The 16,818-nt window shown below is 37.4% G+C and overlaps 1 protein-coding gene across 3 annotated transcripts in view; it reads left to right on the top strand.

Annotated features, from left to right (window-relative positions):
- bmpr1bb (bone morphogenetic protein receptor, type IBb) overlaps positions 1-16,818 on the top strand; it is a 72,233-nt gene that overhangs the window by 33,357 nt on the left and 22,058 nt on the right. For all 3 annotated transcript variants that reach the window (XM_047373587.1, XM_047373589.1, XM_047373588.1), the window contains exon 3: positions 12,445-12,685. In XM_047373587.1, the coding sequence (XP_047229543.1) occupies positions 12,598-12,685 (88 nt within the window). In that variant the 5' untranslated portion in view covers positions 12,445-12,597. The remainder of the gene's footprint in view (positions 1-12,444; positions 12,686-16,818) is intronic.

The following is a 16,818-nucleotide window of genomic DNA, read 5'->3' as shown; positions in this document are numbered from 1 at the left end:
AGAATTTATAATATTACAGGGTGGTTTTTTTGTTTTTAATAGTCTTTGTCATGGGAGTGAATGTAAGTTTGGTTGTGTGGGTGGGCAGGAGGAGGAGCCTGCCCAGGCCACTGTTCTTGCAATAACCATCACTTCATCTGAGAATTTAGAGAGTAATTTTGAAAATCATAACAGTGGTTTAATTGTAACTTAGACAATATGCAGATCAAGACCAAAATCCTAACACAATCCCAAGTATTGATTGGAAATTTAAATCTGTATCCATCAAAACATTAGAGAGCCAGCAGCCTGCTTTAAAAGACAGTGAGAATTTACAACATAAGCAGTACACAGCAGTTTCAGACCTACAAAAACCTTGCTAAATGTTACAACAGTTCTATAGTAAACACATATCTTTTTTTCTGTTTAGGAGTCTGATGGGTTGATTTTAGCTCTTTAAGTAAATGAATTAGCTGTCCTGATAGTGAGGGGTACCGTTTTTTGTTTGGTTTTGTCTATGCTATTATGTTCTTCTTACCTCTTTCTTACTTTAATCGTCAATTACCTTAAAGTAACTTTATATTCTTGCACATTCTGCTGTAAAAAAAAAGAAGAAAAAACATGGTTGTGTGACCCCAATAAATGGACTTTAAACGGAAATTCAACATGGAAGACTCACCACCCCTGCCGCATCCCATCACTCCTCACTGGCTGCTCCAATCAACGGCAGGTCCACACTCCTCCTCAGCCAATCATCTCCCAGGGCATCACTTTTAAAGACCCTCTGCATGGAAAACACCGCTCTTCTGCTGAGCTTCGACCCTCCTCCACCCCTTCTCCACCATGGGCTCCCAACTCCTTCCATACCAAGGCCTACGCTACCACCAGGATCGGATCCCAGGGGAGGAAGACGTACCTAATTATAATCCTAAGATATTTATTCAAACCTACTTCATCCTCAGCGTTTACGTCTTCCTCAGGGGTCTGAGCGCCAAAGAAATAATCTTTCATCAATAAACTCTTTAACCGTCTTCTTGTTGTTTCTCCGTTATGTGAGTCTTTCCAGGTTGAAATACTATCTACAAGCAGGAGTTCGGTAATAGTTATTTTGGTTTGATTGGGCAATGTATTCATATTTCATAACAGTAGATAGGTGCAAAGCATTGATAAAAAGTCAGTACATCTTGGAAGAAAATACTATTTAAATACATTAATAGTAAGTTTTGAGCATTTTTAAGCTCCATCATTTATAAAAATACCTAAGTAGCAAGAGAATTAATCGCATACTCCAAGGTTAATATGGCCACATTAGGGTATGTTCACTGGCACAAAACAGAAGTAGGTCTAGATGAAATGGTAATATCTGAGACAAAAGCAAGGGTAGAAATCAGTGAAGAAGTGAATTGATCTGATTGATCTGTGATGTTTTTTTAAGTTGTTTATTACTGAGAGGCATGTTCACTTCTTCAGCTAGTTTCAGAGCTGCAAATGAATTATAGGCTATGCTTCTCAGCCTTTCAAACCATATCTTTCTATGTCTGTGGTACAAATGAAAATGTTAAAACAGCCAGTCTTTTTCTGAGGGTAAATGTTTATTGAATGCGTCAGTGAGGGACCGGGTACTCTGTACTCCATACCACCAGAGGAAACCATGCACTCTTCCTGGTATTTCAATAAAGCAGTTTCAACGATACAATGCAGTGATGCAACTGTAATGCTTTTTCACAGTTAAAACCACAATATAGCTTGAAGCGGAGTCCGAGTCATGACTACTCACTTCTTGTCAGTGCTGTTTCAACCACATTCTACATGTGGTTAGTGTGTGTGTGCAAAATCAAAAGAGACTGCAATCCTTGATGCCAGATTAAGGTAATAAAGTGGGCAGAAAATATATTTTAACAGACCTTTGAGTAAATCAGCTTAAACAAAGCTCTCAGACATCCATCTTCACCAACAAAAACAAGAGGGTTTATTTAGCAGAAGTTCAGTGAGGTATGGGCCATTGATCGTGAATGGTAGAGCTGTTCAAAACAAAAAAAAAGAAGAGGAAGCTGTTTTTGCCTGGAGTAAGGAAAGTCTCTTTATACATGAGAAATTCTCGAGTGCTGACATGGAAGTCGTTGTGTAGATGTTTCGTAATCGTTGTGCCCATTGTTTAGGTCTGAGCCGAGAGGTTGTGTCAGGTAACGGTTGTTTTATTGAAAAGGCATCATGATGGTTACTGTTGTGATCATGAGACTAGTGATCTTAACTGTCAGCAGAATAACTAATAAAAGGATCTCCTTATAAACCAGTTACATCAGTGTGTGAGCTATTTCTCATGAGCCATTTTGGCCAGCCTAAAAATTATTTTAATACCTGCTTTTTAGCTTAAAGAACCATAGCGGTCGCATTCAATAACAGATTTGGAAACTCAGAAATCTATAGCAAAATGTTGGAAATCTGTTTTAATTAAAGTAAGCCACACACCTGCTCTATTTTATAGTATTTGTTTTACCTAATTGATTCACCTAATTGATCCTTGATTTGTCTGTAAAACAAATAGCATGTCAAAACTGTCCTTCCATTGTGAAAATTTGTTATTAGGTCAAGTTGGATTCTTTTTTGTGTTTTACTTTAGGATGAAAAATCTTAAATAATAATGTGACTGTTAGCCTGAAGGTAAAGTTATATGTTTTTAATACCATTAAGTCTTCCAAAATTTATATTACAGTGTGTGTGGTTCTACTGCGAGCACAAAATGGTTTGCTGTCTCACCTAATTTATTTTTAATCTTATTTTCTCAGATTAAACATGCAACAGACAATTGTTAAATCCTCATTACTATTGCGGTTTAAAGTCACAGTTAGGTACGTTTTCTGTACGCCTCAAGCAAGAAAAGTTTACAAAAATGTTAATGATTTTAATTTTTTTATTTTTATAGATCAGCAGTAAACAAAGAATCTTATTCAATTTCTAAAATAAAATAGATTTTATTATGTTTTAAAATTTTAAATTTGGAAAAATATAGAATTGATTAGAAATTTGATTTTCTTTTTTTCAATTAAGTAAAATAAGTAGGCATAGCCAATGCCTGGATAGATGGATTAATGTGGTTAATGTAACCACTTAAAAAAATGATTAATGTAAATTTTCATAAATCTTTAAATAAGACTGTGCTCATATTTGAAAATAAAAAAATGTTCAGTCACTTTGAAGTTGTTTGGATATTTCAACAACCTAGTGTACCAGTTGTAGCTGAATCCAGGAAATCCCCTCACATCAACTGAGGTTCTTCTGACTTTTTTATATCATGTACCAGTTTGGGCTCATTGGATGCACTGGATTTAGACATCAGCTGATTTTTGGCCAGTTTCTGCACATAAACATTCTGTATTCAGGTTTAAAACATCCTTCGATATTAATGCGTACTGGACTATACCGAAAACATTCGTTACAAATATACCCTTACACCCCTCAGAAACAGATAAACCTAGCTGCACAGTCTTAATTTATCAACTAGCATAACAGTTTAACTAATTCTGCAGCATAGTTTTCAGAAAGCAAAATCCTACATATACAGGTAAAATGGAATAAAACACATGTAACCTTGTTTTCTCACTATCTGAGATTAAATCAGACTAAACGTTTGAAATCAGTTGGGATTAACTATTTATATTTGGTAAATGCCAGAATGGTGAGAGAGAGAATTTTATTAGAGAAAGGGGATGTGGTCATAAACATAATCGTTTTCAATAATCTTCACTTCAGAAAGCATTTTTATTTTTTACAAATGCTCTGTTAGCATGTGTGTGGTAGTTGCAAACTGAGGTTTGCTTTAGCCATGCCTTCTCCTTTTGAATTTTGATCTTATTAATCTTGATATTATCGCCACCTACTGGCACGACATTGCTATTACAGGATTCTGATGCAGAGTACGCTGCAAGATGACGCCCAAAAATTTCTTCTAAAAGGCAGGATCATATTTGATATTATGTCACTAATAATGTTCAGACAACACTATACAAGCCATACGAATGCATTAATTTTTTGTTCAATTACATATGTGAGCAGTTAGCATTGTTAGTATTTCAAGTGTTATCTGTATAGGAAAGGAGAGTGAGCAAAGGGGATGCTCTTTTTTGTACATCTTGTCCTTGAAGTGGTGACATATAGTATTAATATATATGGCTAATGTTCTTTCAAGGTCTTGTTTGTCTAAGCCATTGTCAGTACCAGAGAGGTAAATGTGTGTAATTTGTTCAGTTTTGAACTTTAAGCATCACATAGATTAATGAAACCATTGTGTAGGCTCCTAATGAAACTTCTCAGGATTTACTTGGAGAAGTCACTTACAAGCAGACTAAAAGCAAAGGAACATCCAGCATAAAATGAACGAAGCTTGTCATTACTTTGTGGTTCTCACTTCAAATCATGAAACATCTCTTTAACGACATCACTACAAAATCCTTTTTACAACATTTTTTTGGGAGCTTGATAAGAATTTAGGGTTTAAATCAAATGGACAGTTTTTTTGGGTTTACTCAACTGGGCTGGAATCTGCATGGATTGAAATTTTTATGTGAATCACAAGCGCTGACATTTACAACTTAGCATACATCATTTATTCCTGTGTGTTTGTCACACACATAATTACTGCCTGCACCTTATGTATCATCATGCAAATTGGAGTACTATAAATTCAAGTTTGTACATGATGTCTTCTTGCTGTCTGCAATATAAGGTTAAAAACATTGCTATCTGTAAGACGAGTCAGACCTCTATTCAGATCGAATCAGTTCAGTCTGAAACACTTTAAATCCGCTTTTAAACATCATTTGCATGATTTAGATGAAGCCCTGGACCACTCTACAAGTTATATCTGTTAAAAACATTGATATTGGCAGAGAAAAATATCCAACAGCAGTGATTTGTCTTTCTGTGCTATTGGATATCACATCTTGACATCATGCAGAAAGAGTCGGCGAGACAGACTGATGGAGAAACAGATACTGTGTGAAGAAAAGCGGGGGGCAAGGGGAATCTTGCTGTGACAGCCTTTTCACGCTTCATGAATGGTGTTCTTCCCACTCAGCTTTCTTCACAACTTTGCAACAAAGCATGGATCTCAGCTGAGTGATTTGCCCTGCTATTGTGGGAAATTTGAATTTTAATGAGGACCTCCATCTTTCCATCTGACTGTGTGAATTGTTACTCCCTAGATCTTTCTGCTGGTGTCTTTGGCTTTGGAGCAATGTGGCTCTGATCTATGGTTTCCTTTAGCTCTCTTATTTTAATCTTTATATTCTCATTTTTATTCAGCTGAATTTCAGTTGAGTTCCTAATTCCTGTAATAACCGACGAACATAACCAATTCTTGCTTAATTTTAACCACCAAAAATAAAAAGCTTTTAGTGCTGCCTATCAGACAAACATTAACTCAGAACTGCAGAAAATGCTCATGGACAGTAATGCAGCATATAGTAGTACCTTTAATAGTTTAGTTTCTGGTCCTTTGATACGTTAAGATCCAACCAGACCTCCCAGATCATCTGGGACATATTTGCTTTCTCTTCCTATTAAAGGAGATGCACCATTTAGTCTTAATGTGCTTCATAGCTGCTGTATGTGTGTTCAAGTTCTAATGACTTGTAATACATTTATTTTTATTTTTATTTTTTACATGTATTGGGAAAAATCCACTGAAATGTCCCAAACATAACAGTACTGGTGAGAGTAGATGTAATGGGAACTCTTGTTTTCATTATTTAAAGCATGTTGTCATCATTCTATTCAGTTCAGTTTATTTATACAACCTCAATTAACAGCAGAAGTCCTCCCCGAGCACTGTCCATGACACAGAGATCTTACATTATATACAATCTAGTCTACATTCATTAAGTTCAGTTTGTTCCACTCTAATCCAAATCAATACAATACAGAACTGAACAGTTCAGTCCACAACAATACAGAGTAATACAGTACTTTTCAATACAATACAGATCAGGACATTACCTTACGACATAATGAAATGCAGAACAGTACATCGGTCTACAGTATAGTATAATACAATCTGATGCTGATTCAGCATCAGACAACAAGGAAACGCTCGTAATACATTATGGTCTGATTCAGTGGAGCTTAAAATGCTAATTAGTAGAAAGGTTATCTATGAAGGAAACCAGCAGATTGCATCACAATCCCCTGATGATTTTTAAATAGCCTTGGATCTCATGAATGAAAAGAGTGTAAAACTAAACCTAATCAAATCATGCATTAAGCCCTTAAAATATTAGCCTTTCATATTTTTACAGATACAAAATTGGCTGAAATGGCCACATATTGTGCATCATGAACAAAGCAGTGTTGAAAAAATGTTAAACATCAGGCCTAAAAAAATTAAAAAGATGAAAAAGAAGGGCTGCTAAGACCTGACACAGAACCTAAGAGAAGCATTATCCTTCAGTTTACCATCAATGTTATACTGGAGTTATAATTATTCTAATAATCTCAAAGCTTTTTTGTGTGTTTTACTCCAGCTGCTAAAAATACTAACATGATAACAATGTTGAATGCAATAAATGGTTAATCCACATTTGAAAAATCCTGCCTAGGCAACTGGTTTAACATGTTTTATGTTTTGAAATCCACTTGCATAAAAAGTATGCTGCTGATGCATGAAAATGTGACTGTTTCTAGGCTGGGCTAAGCTGATGTTTTAGGATCCTAACAATGGCTCCAGTTAGATTTAAAAAACATTCTCTAAGCTTTCTTTTGTTCTGTCTGACCATAGGTTGTGCAAAAATAACTGATCTCAATATGATGCCAAGGTCTGTACATTTCATTAGACAAAATAATTACTCGTTTAAAAACAGTTAGGACTGTAAACACATTATTGTTTCAGCATCAGCTCTGCTTTAGAATATAACATGTCTGTGGTCTTTTCTGATGGAATAAGAACCCGAGTCTGATCTTTGTTCTGCTTGATGAAGATCACATTTACCCATTTGAGCTAGACAGCTGTGTAGCCATGCTAATAAACCACTTTCCAGGAGTCAATGATGGCAGATTTAACTCTGAGCCGCTGAAAATCCTCTAAATTTCACAGAGCATAGAATCACTTTAGCTCCTGCTGAAACTTTGTTCATGATACGCATTCCATCTCTGTGCAAGGTAATTCCATCATCTGTGTCCTGCCACGGCTTTTTGTTTAACAGGTTAGCGCCAATTTTTCTCAGTCATCCATTTCATTCTTCTTGCGTTATGATGGAACATTTGTTTGCTTTTTTAAAGTCTTTTTGAAATGAAGAACTTAATGAATTTCCACGGTGCATTGCAATACTGCCGCTGCGGTTCATGTTGCGTCTCTGTTTCAGAAGCAAATATTTGCCTTATGCTATGCAGATATATTGTTTTAAACAGTTAAGTAGAATTATTTGAACTTTTTCTTTTAGAGGCCAGAATTTGGAGCATGCATAATCCACAGAACAAACTAAAAATGACCTCCAAGTGAAATGACTCCCGACAGATCCCTCTCTGTTTCTCTCAAAGTGAAAAAGCCAGAGTAATACGTCAACAACTGCTCCGATAGCTCAAAGCCAGACACTAAGGACCATGAAAATGCATTTTACACATTTTTCTTTATGTAAAGAAGACATAAAAGAGTAGTTTACCTCCATGTGCATCGCAGCTGCAGCGCAGTATTTCTACTCGCCATTTACAATCATTTATTAGCCTCAAAATTCTCTCTCTGGTAAAATATGGTTTTGTGTTGCTTTTGTTTTTAATTGTGTATTAATAAATCAGCCTAATCATATTTAAACAGATATTTGAAAGGCCCTTACAGCAAAGAAAAGATGTACTCAGGTGGTTTGAAGAGGAAATTCTCACTGATGTTTCCAGAACATGTACTGAAAAATATCCTCCTTTAAGGCACGTAAAGCATCCTTATCCGATTCAATCTGTGTCTTCCTAATAACTAAAAAAACAACAACTTCAGTACACAGTTTGTTCTACTTTGAGACTATAAATATGTATCAGGGTAAGAAAAAAAAATACTAATAAAGTTATTTGCTGATAATTATAGCAGATTGGTGAGGGGTGGAATTATGAAGGATAAGAAAGTGCTGACACTTTTAACAATTCAAAAGGTTTGTGAAAACGTTCTGTTCATTTCATAATATGATTAAAGTTATTATTTTGTACTGTTTTGCAGTACAGTTGCACTTCCTAATGTAACGGGTGTGGTAAAGTAGCCTATTTGATAATAGGGACATTTTATTTTGAGCGTAATTTGTACCACACCACAGAACTGAGACTACAATAGTAAAGGTTAAAATTACTGTACTGCAATACGTCTAACACGTGTGTGTATTACTGGATCTCAGGTTTGCATTTCACCCAGTTAATCATGACATACTGTATGATAAACTGGAAAAGTAGGTGGGATTGTCTGGTACTGTGCTAGATTTGTTGAGATCCGTCATGACAAAGTAGCTCTGGTCTGCTATGTAAGAACAAGAAATCTGAGCAAACAAACCTCACAAATGGGGTTCCTCAAGGCTCCATTCTTGGGCTGCTTTTAAAAAAAAATAATGATATGCTACTCTAGCTCATATTATGGAGTTCTACAATATATTTTACCCAGTGTTTGCACAACTTTATATTTAGGTGTCACTATGGGACCATTTTCCATTATAGTCAGTTGATCAATATGTTGCATAAAGATAGACGTTTTTTTGTTTTGTACCTAAATTGCAGGGTTAGAGATCAGCCCTCAACTAGACTCAATAAGGCTAGATACCTCAGAAATCTCAAAAAAGCCACAGATCTAGATATTAACATCAAGTCTATTACCAAGTCCGACTATTAGCGTCAATAAACATTGCCAGAATAAAGGGATAAAGGGATTCTGTTTAGACAGAATAAAGGGATTTCTGTCTAAACAGGACGCAGAAAAAGAATTCTTGTATTTTTAATAGTTTATCTTATTGTTATCATGTTTTTAACAGTCTCTGCATAGTATCTTTTATCTAAAATGTTGCTGCCATAGTCCTAACCAACACCAGGCAAATGGACAATATCAAACCACTCCTTAAATCAGGGCAAGAGGTGAATTTTTGCTATTGGTCTATAAAACACTGAATGGTCTATGGTTCAGATGCATTTTAAAATTGCTTGACAGGAGCAAACTACATAGACTCCCAGGTAATCAGAGACTTGTTCACTCTTTGTTCCAAGGACCAGAACTAAAGCAAGAGAGGCAGAATTCAGTTTCTGTGCTCTGGGCACCTTTTAACCAGAACTAAAAAACATGTTTACTACAGCTGACCAATATGAAGCAAAAGACTGCTTCATTAGTTAATAATTATTATGTCTTAGCTTTAGATGTGTTCTCTGTTTGCACAGTTTTTATCTGACACTTAAATTAAATTATTGTTTGATGTATTTCTTGTTTTAATCTAATTTTGTGTGTTCCTTTAAAATGCTTCGAATTACAAGTACTAAATGTGCTTTTGTTGCGATTTTTCTTCAATCTAAAGTTTTTTTTACCACAAATGAAAAGTGTTGTCTTATGGCAGTAAGAAGAAATTAAAGCATAACTAATCATCTTGAAAAGCTTCTTCGTAAATAAACCCATTTGAAGACTTTTTAACTAAGTTTGGGATGATAGATGTGCTTTGCTTTTTAAACTCTAACCATTAACTAGAGGCGAGGCAAATGGGAATGCCGCTGGTAATTTGCCTGAAAATGGGCCTCACAAACAGCATGTTCCACTTGCAAGCCCCTTTGTGTGGTGGCATGACCCCCACCTGCAGAGCTGCCTACTCCCCTGAACTTTCCCGGCCCCGGCCTCCGTGCCGATTGGGCTGTCGATCCGGAGAAGCTCCACGCTGGGCGTTTGATGGAGCGCAGAAGAGTGTGTGAAGTGCACTGACCCATTCACATCGCTCCCCATGCGCTCAGGCCCCAGAATAGGCTGACTTATCATATGTAGCACTCAGCTCTGTGCAAATCAAAAGTGACCGTTACAGGGCTGGTAGAGCTCTAGAAGGGGAAAGGTGGCTCCCGGGGGCTGCAGTTCCCACCCAGTCAGATTTTAAGAGGAGACAGGTGGTGCGTGGGGACGCTTTTGGCTGTTGGTTTATTCCTAATCGTCGTAACTTGTAACATGCATAAATCTTTCACCATTGCTATTTGTGGCTGGTGTTCTACCGTTTCTCCCATAGTTTGGTACGGTTCCACTTGTTTGTGCTGGATTAGTGGGAATTTATCAAAGCCGAGGCTGCGCCTGGAGGTGTGAGCTCTAATCACCTCTAATCACCCTATGTGTGATGGCCTGATCCCTGTTGGAGAGCTGAAAGTGTTTGCATTTTCACCTCTCACAGGCTGGTATGAGCAGCTTAACACGATTCAGTTCACTTATGAACTGTTAAAGTGCACTCTTGGTTGCAGATTAATGTACGTCCCTCGGAGATAAAAAAAACATCTGTGTCCAGCTTTAGTTCAATATTCACACTAACATGAGATAAGGTTGTGGAGTGCTTGGAAGCTTTTTCTGTTACAGCCATTGCATGTATTTGGATATTAAAACAAAAGTTATAATTTGATGATTTTTATTAAGGAGAAAGCTGCAATTATACCGCTCATCTTCTATTGCTGATTTCTATTCGTACTAATAGGTTGAAATTTATGAGCTCCAAGTTTCTCCATGAAGAAGTTTCCGTTCATTTTTTAAAAAGAGCCTCTAAAGTCCCTAAATTCTGATTTAAAGTGAAGCTAGAAATTAATGCCCGATTCCAAACTTAAAATTCAATGGGGCTGCTGGGTTATGTACCAATAGCTGCATAAATATAACAAAATATAAAATGCTGTGTCACTTCTCAGGTTTTCTTTGTCAAGAAATCAGTCACACAGATGCTACCTATTTCTGAGTAGGTTTCTTTAGTCTTTGAATGCATAAAATGCTAAGAAATACATTATCAGCTTCTGTTGCTAATAGTATCTAGCCTGGTAATATAGCGCAAAAATTAGGAAACCGCACTGTTTTCCGATTGGCAACAGATGATTTGCGCGAGTTCAAACATTTGCCGGAAATAAAACAGATGTTTAAAATACACACCCACTGGCACAGGCAGATTAGCACCTAGAAGGAAAGGTCTGATTTGGACAGAATCTGGTTCACATGCAGACAGATCATGGGAATGTAAACTAATTATTTTGCAACTAGACCAGGAAACACAAAGTGAACAGTTGTCTTATAGGCAGTTGGTAGGGCACCTGACAGCCAGTCAAAACACAGAGGAAGGTCACTAGATATAAAAGATACCTTGTAGAAACATTAACAGTACTTGGCTAAGTTTGATCCACGTTAGTATGTAGCTACAGGTGTTGGGTACTAACTTTTGAACCAACGAGCCACCCACAGCATCAGGCACCGTGTTTTAAAGAGTAACGCCCCACATGGCAGACCATGTGGTCAGGTATATCAGTTCCTTGATGCTCACCTGCTGTTGTCAGTGAGCTTTACTCTCCATTTTTCTCATCAGCCAGAGAATACTCATGTCTTGTTGAGAAGTTCAAGAGTAACGTATGTCAGAAATCAGTGCAACAGCTTATAGTCAATAAGAACCTATTAATGAATAGTTTTCAAACTTATAAAAGTCTGGCCTGAGTGAACATGCAAAATCTTGTCACAACAAACAGTGGTTCCCAAAGTTGGGGAGGTAAATCAACAAATATGCAGTCTTGAGATCCTCTTCAAAAATTAAATAACATAAGTTGTAACAATAAAAGTATAATTATTTCAGAAATGTCACAAAAGACAAAAAAACTGTCTCACAAATAAACAAAAATAATATATTGGTGGTCAATGCTTTTCATTGTGATTTGTCCCCTTGTTTAATAGACTTGTTGGTAATTCTTGAATACTCAACTGGTAGCTTGGGTCCTGTCTCTCTTACACTGTTATATCATGGGGTAGAAACAGAGACGTTTGGGAGCCTCTGCACTAAAACACAAGTTTGTGCTGCCTCTTCATAGCATCAGCCAGTTAGAGCTCAGGCTCCCTGTGCCTTGCAGGATTGAGACCAGTGGATTTAATCACATTCTCTGCACATGTTCTTTGAAGTCCTCAGTTCTAAATAAAGTTTCCACGTCCTTTCAGGAAGGTTTTATATTTGTCACTGAGTTTCACACTTCATTCATTTTGTAGTTAGCTTCACGGCCCTGGTTCAGTACCTTTTGCTGCATCTGCTTTGTTTCATTTTATTGGCTTTTTTAGAGTTTGCAATGCAATTTGCGTGTGTAGAAAAAGGCAGAGAGGACATGTGTGGATATACTCAGCTGTTGTCTCTGCCGTGAAGCTGCCACAGAAAGACCTGAACAAATAACACAGTGAGAGAGCAGCAAAGTAACACCCTCTTTTTTTTTTTTTCCTCCTTCCCTTTTGTCCCAATCTTCTTTCTCCATGTCTGTCTCTCCCAGGCTGTCAGTGTGGAGGATTGCTGCAGGCTGCAAAACTACTTCTGGGAAGCAGAGTGGGGGTCACTCATCGAGAGGGAGAGGACTCAAGCCCTTTTACGTAAAGGATTCTTGCGCAGGAGGGAGCACCTCTGGGATTGGAAGGAAGCTGGCAGGATGGTTGCTGTGTGGCTGCCTGCAGAGGGAGCCTGGCAGGCTGTTCTGCTGGTGGCTGGACTTGCATCTCTGAGCAGTGGATCTGACGGTAAGTGCCATGCAGAAAAACATCTGGTAATTTCTGTTTATTTAGTCTTCACTGTTACTGCTATAAATGAGCAACATCTCGTATTGAGTTTGTATATATAAACTCTGTCTCATGAGAGTGATTGTGCATTTTATATGATGATTAAGTGAGGAGCGTGTTTTCACTTGTACTTATTGAGATCACCATGAGTTGACAGGTTGATAGGAATCCTGGGAGGTTTTGTGTCGATTTCCGTCTGGTATTAATAAAAAATAAAATCCATTATGATCTATGATCTGAACCCCTCTAGTTGTTTGACGATGGACAGCCAGTTGTCTGTTACAATGAATGCCAACAGCGTCACGGTGCCCCAAAGGGCTATGATGATGTCAGAGGGTCTTCTGGCTCCCACCTTTAAGAGGACTCTTTGTTCTAACTGGAAAAGAGACAAAGATAATGTTTTTTTAATATGACTAAAACCGGTTCTGAAACTTCCTGTTGTATAGGCACATATCCTTCCTAACACAAATCTTATAAACATGGAAATACACAAAACAATTGTTTGAATTTGTGTTTTTTATTTAGTTTTTTTTATGTCATTTTATAATATACTGAGCCTTATCTCATCTCATCTCATCCTGTATGATCAAATTTCCAACGTTTTATTCTCTTAATTATTAATCAGCTTTATTCTGTTGAATCTGCAAGGTATAAAAGTTCAGCAGGAGTCAGATTAAGTTAGTGATGAGATTTGGAAATACTGAAGACATTTACCTTCTTATAAATTCACAGTTTGTACAAAGGCACCCTATGCTGAAATTGCGTCAAAACTAAAGACTAGCCGTAAAATCCCAGACTGACAGTGTGGGACTGCGCTAAATGTAACTTTCACAGTTGGTCAAGAAATACCTCAGCTGCTGATGAATGGTCCTTCACAGTATTTCCCCAACTCTTCTCTGGATGGACAGACCTAGGAGCTGAAACTCTCAGTTGCGTCTCTAACTCAGCAGCCACACATATAGAAAGAATGGGCAAAGATGGAGTGAAAAATCAGCTCAAAAGAAACATTGATTTCCACTTTCCAAGCGGCAGCAACGGGAGCCACTGGAGGATAATGCCTATATTTTTATGCCTTTAATGACTCGCAAATAATACTTGGACTAAAGATCTTAGATTTCTTTGCAAAGTTGGGTTCAACCATGTTTCTGTGATTTGATCTTCAAAAGGTCACCCTAATGAGCTAAACAGGTGGGAGGTTGCCATAAATCTGGACAGCAAGGTCAGCTTGCCACCTGTTTCTGTAAGCTGGTGAGGTTCACTGAAAATAGATGAATGCTAGCCTAGTCATTCAGAGGTTGGTACCAATGTTAGTATTATAGTTATTTTCTTGATTATGAGTCATTTCACTCACTTGAAATTTCATGCCATGAGGTCATGTTTGAGGCCTTTGTGAAGGAGAAACTAACTGGAGAAGCACTGATGAGAGGTTTGATAACGCTTTGACCGACCACTACTGATTTGATCTGATTCTAATATTTCTTTTATAGCTCTAATATAGGAAAAAATAATAACAGCAATTAAGATATTTATGATAGCTTTCTTCCTGTGAGTGGCCTTTAGATCCCATGTTAGGAGAAGCCCCAATATCACACTGCCTGTGTTTCCGAGTAACTGCTGTTTAATAGGATTTTACTAGTGTAAAACTAAACCAAAATTAATTGGAATTGCTATTTTAAACTCTCTATAGCATCTTACATTAGCAGATAGCATGGTTATTCCTAGAGGGTGTAGATCCTTACCTCTGAGATTCCCAAAAAGCTGCATCATTTCTGAATCCAACATGTTGTGAAAGCTCAAAAGGACAAAAGATCAACTTAGTGGTTTAGCCTTTCTGTTATTTGCTAGTCTTGCTCATGCTGGCGTTCTTGCAGTCTTAATCAACTGGCATGCTCCAGTTTGTCTTAGAAATTACCCTTTCCTTTTAAATAACTTTCCACATCTCTGTGCTATTTGACTCTGGGAGCAGACGGTCACTGGTCAGGGCTGATCAAGCTGAAACTCCACTAGGTGCAGTCTCCGGGTGATTTCTCAGTGCGTCTTTAAATTTAACAGCTACGATTATAAAAAAAGATCAGATCTGAGAGTTACTTGTTGTAGACCTGGATAAAAGAGTTTTCTTGACGTGATATACACTACTAGTCAAACGTTTGACTGGTAATGTATGTCATTAGCTAAACTCACAGACCACCTGCTTTAACATTGTAGTATAAAGTGTTTTTTCCTCAGCAATCTTAAATATTTGTCTTTATTTGGTATTTAGAGACATATTTTACACCTCTTTACATGTGAAGGGATACAGGGGTTAAAATAATTTGCTTCTGGATATATCATGATGACAAATGCAGGTGGACTCTGATGTAGATGGTCATTAACAGCTCTATCCTCAGAGATGTAAACTGGATCCCATGAGTCCCAAGTCATGCAAATTATTTATTTAATATAACTTTTCCACACCAGCTGTTAGGATTCTCTTAATTTACTAGGGGACTTTGATACATCTTTTGGAAGATGCGTTTGTAAGTTAGTGCAGTATACAACAGGCTCAGAGTGCAGCATGCTTTAGAGCACTGGAAAACAGCCGCAGTTGGTCTTCAGCAGCACTGGGCTCCTTCAGCCTTCAGTGAGCTGCTTCCTTACAGGATGTAGGTACAGTTCCCCACACACAGAATTTGATCCTTGAGCAGATGTGCTTTTCCAGCAGACAGTCAGGTCTTGAAGTAAAAGCTGTGCATGATTGTGCTGTACTAGATCATATGTGCAACATTCTTATTATCTGCTCTGTGAACCTCCAGATTGTTTTTGTTTCTTTGTTTAAGGGAAAATGGCATACAGTGCCATATGGCCCCTTCCGTTTTTACTTTCTTGGTCACAAATAAATGTTTCACATCATGAAACATATTTTAAGCAGATAAAGATAACCACAGTAAATGCAAAAGCAGTTTTTAAGTAATTATTTGTTTTATTAGATTGAAAAAGCTATTCCAACCAACCTTGCCCTGTGTGAAAGTATTGGCATGCTTGATAAATCGTTAAGTAACTATGATTAACCAAATTTTTTAGTTCAGTTTTATCAGTTAGACGCTGGTGTCATTATTGCCTGACCTGTTGGCACGTAAACCGACTGCTGCTACAATGGCCAGCAACACAGACTGCAGCGAAGAATCTAATATTTCTTTAGATATATTTCAGTCACTATCAGAAAGAGACACAGCAGAGTCAGAAGAAGAAAGTCAGCTTTCTTTAGATGGCAGAGCACAAGTGCTGCGATGTGCCGACGGCCATCTAATTTGACCAGAGTCTATTTTTACCGGATGCCGGAGCACAGCTGGAGTCAATATGCATGAATCATACCGCACCACCAGGACACAGAACGAGCACAACATCCGGACTTTCAAAATAATTCACTAAAGATGGACTAGATGTCACTATATTAATAAATACACAAACACATATATATATATATATATATATATATATATATATATATATATTAAGCAACAAATTTAGCTTTGCTGCAGTCAGTGTACTCACCCATTGTAGAACAAAACAGAAAAGTGAAGAAGTTTAACTGGTTTAATTTCCAAAGCATGAGTTGTTTTGGACTTGCTAACGCATTTATCACTGGCTTTTACTGCGCGATCTGCGTATGGTTCTTAAAGCTCCTCCAGGTTTCGCGGTGGACTGGACTGGAGCAGATACAGTGTAAATCCAGGATTACAGTAAATAAGGCACTGAGTGAAACAACTGAAGGCAAAGTGAGCAGCATGGAGCAGCACCAGCAGACACAAGGGATGATTCAAGATCTGAAGACACTACCTGGTGTCATTTTATCAGAATTTTGGATTATTATTAATAATAATAAAAATATTAATTTCTGATTTTATTAACAATAACTGCCAATATCTAAATGTACTTTTATAACAAGGAAGTGATTTTACCTGCTGAGCCTTGATCTGCTTAGCAACAGCAGCAACAACCTTATCTTTGGCAATATTTTCACATCAGATGCTCTAAACATTGTGGCTACAGCACCTGCTTTGACATTCTCCTTCATCTGTCAGATATCCTGACCTCTGACATTATTTCTCCTGCGA

The sequence above is a fragment of the Girardinichthys multiradiatus genome, chromosome 8, assembly GCF_021462225.1.
Source record: "Girardinichthys multiradiatus isolate DD_20200921_A chromosome 8, DD_fGirMul_XY1, whole genome shotgun sequence".
Lineage (NCBI taxonomy): Eukaryota > Metazoa > Chordata > Actinopteri > Cyprinodontiformes > Goodeidae > Girardinichthys > Girardinichthys multiradiatus.
This window is presented reverse-complemented; position numbering and strand designations above follow the sequence as displayed.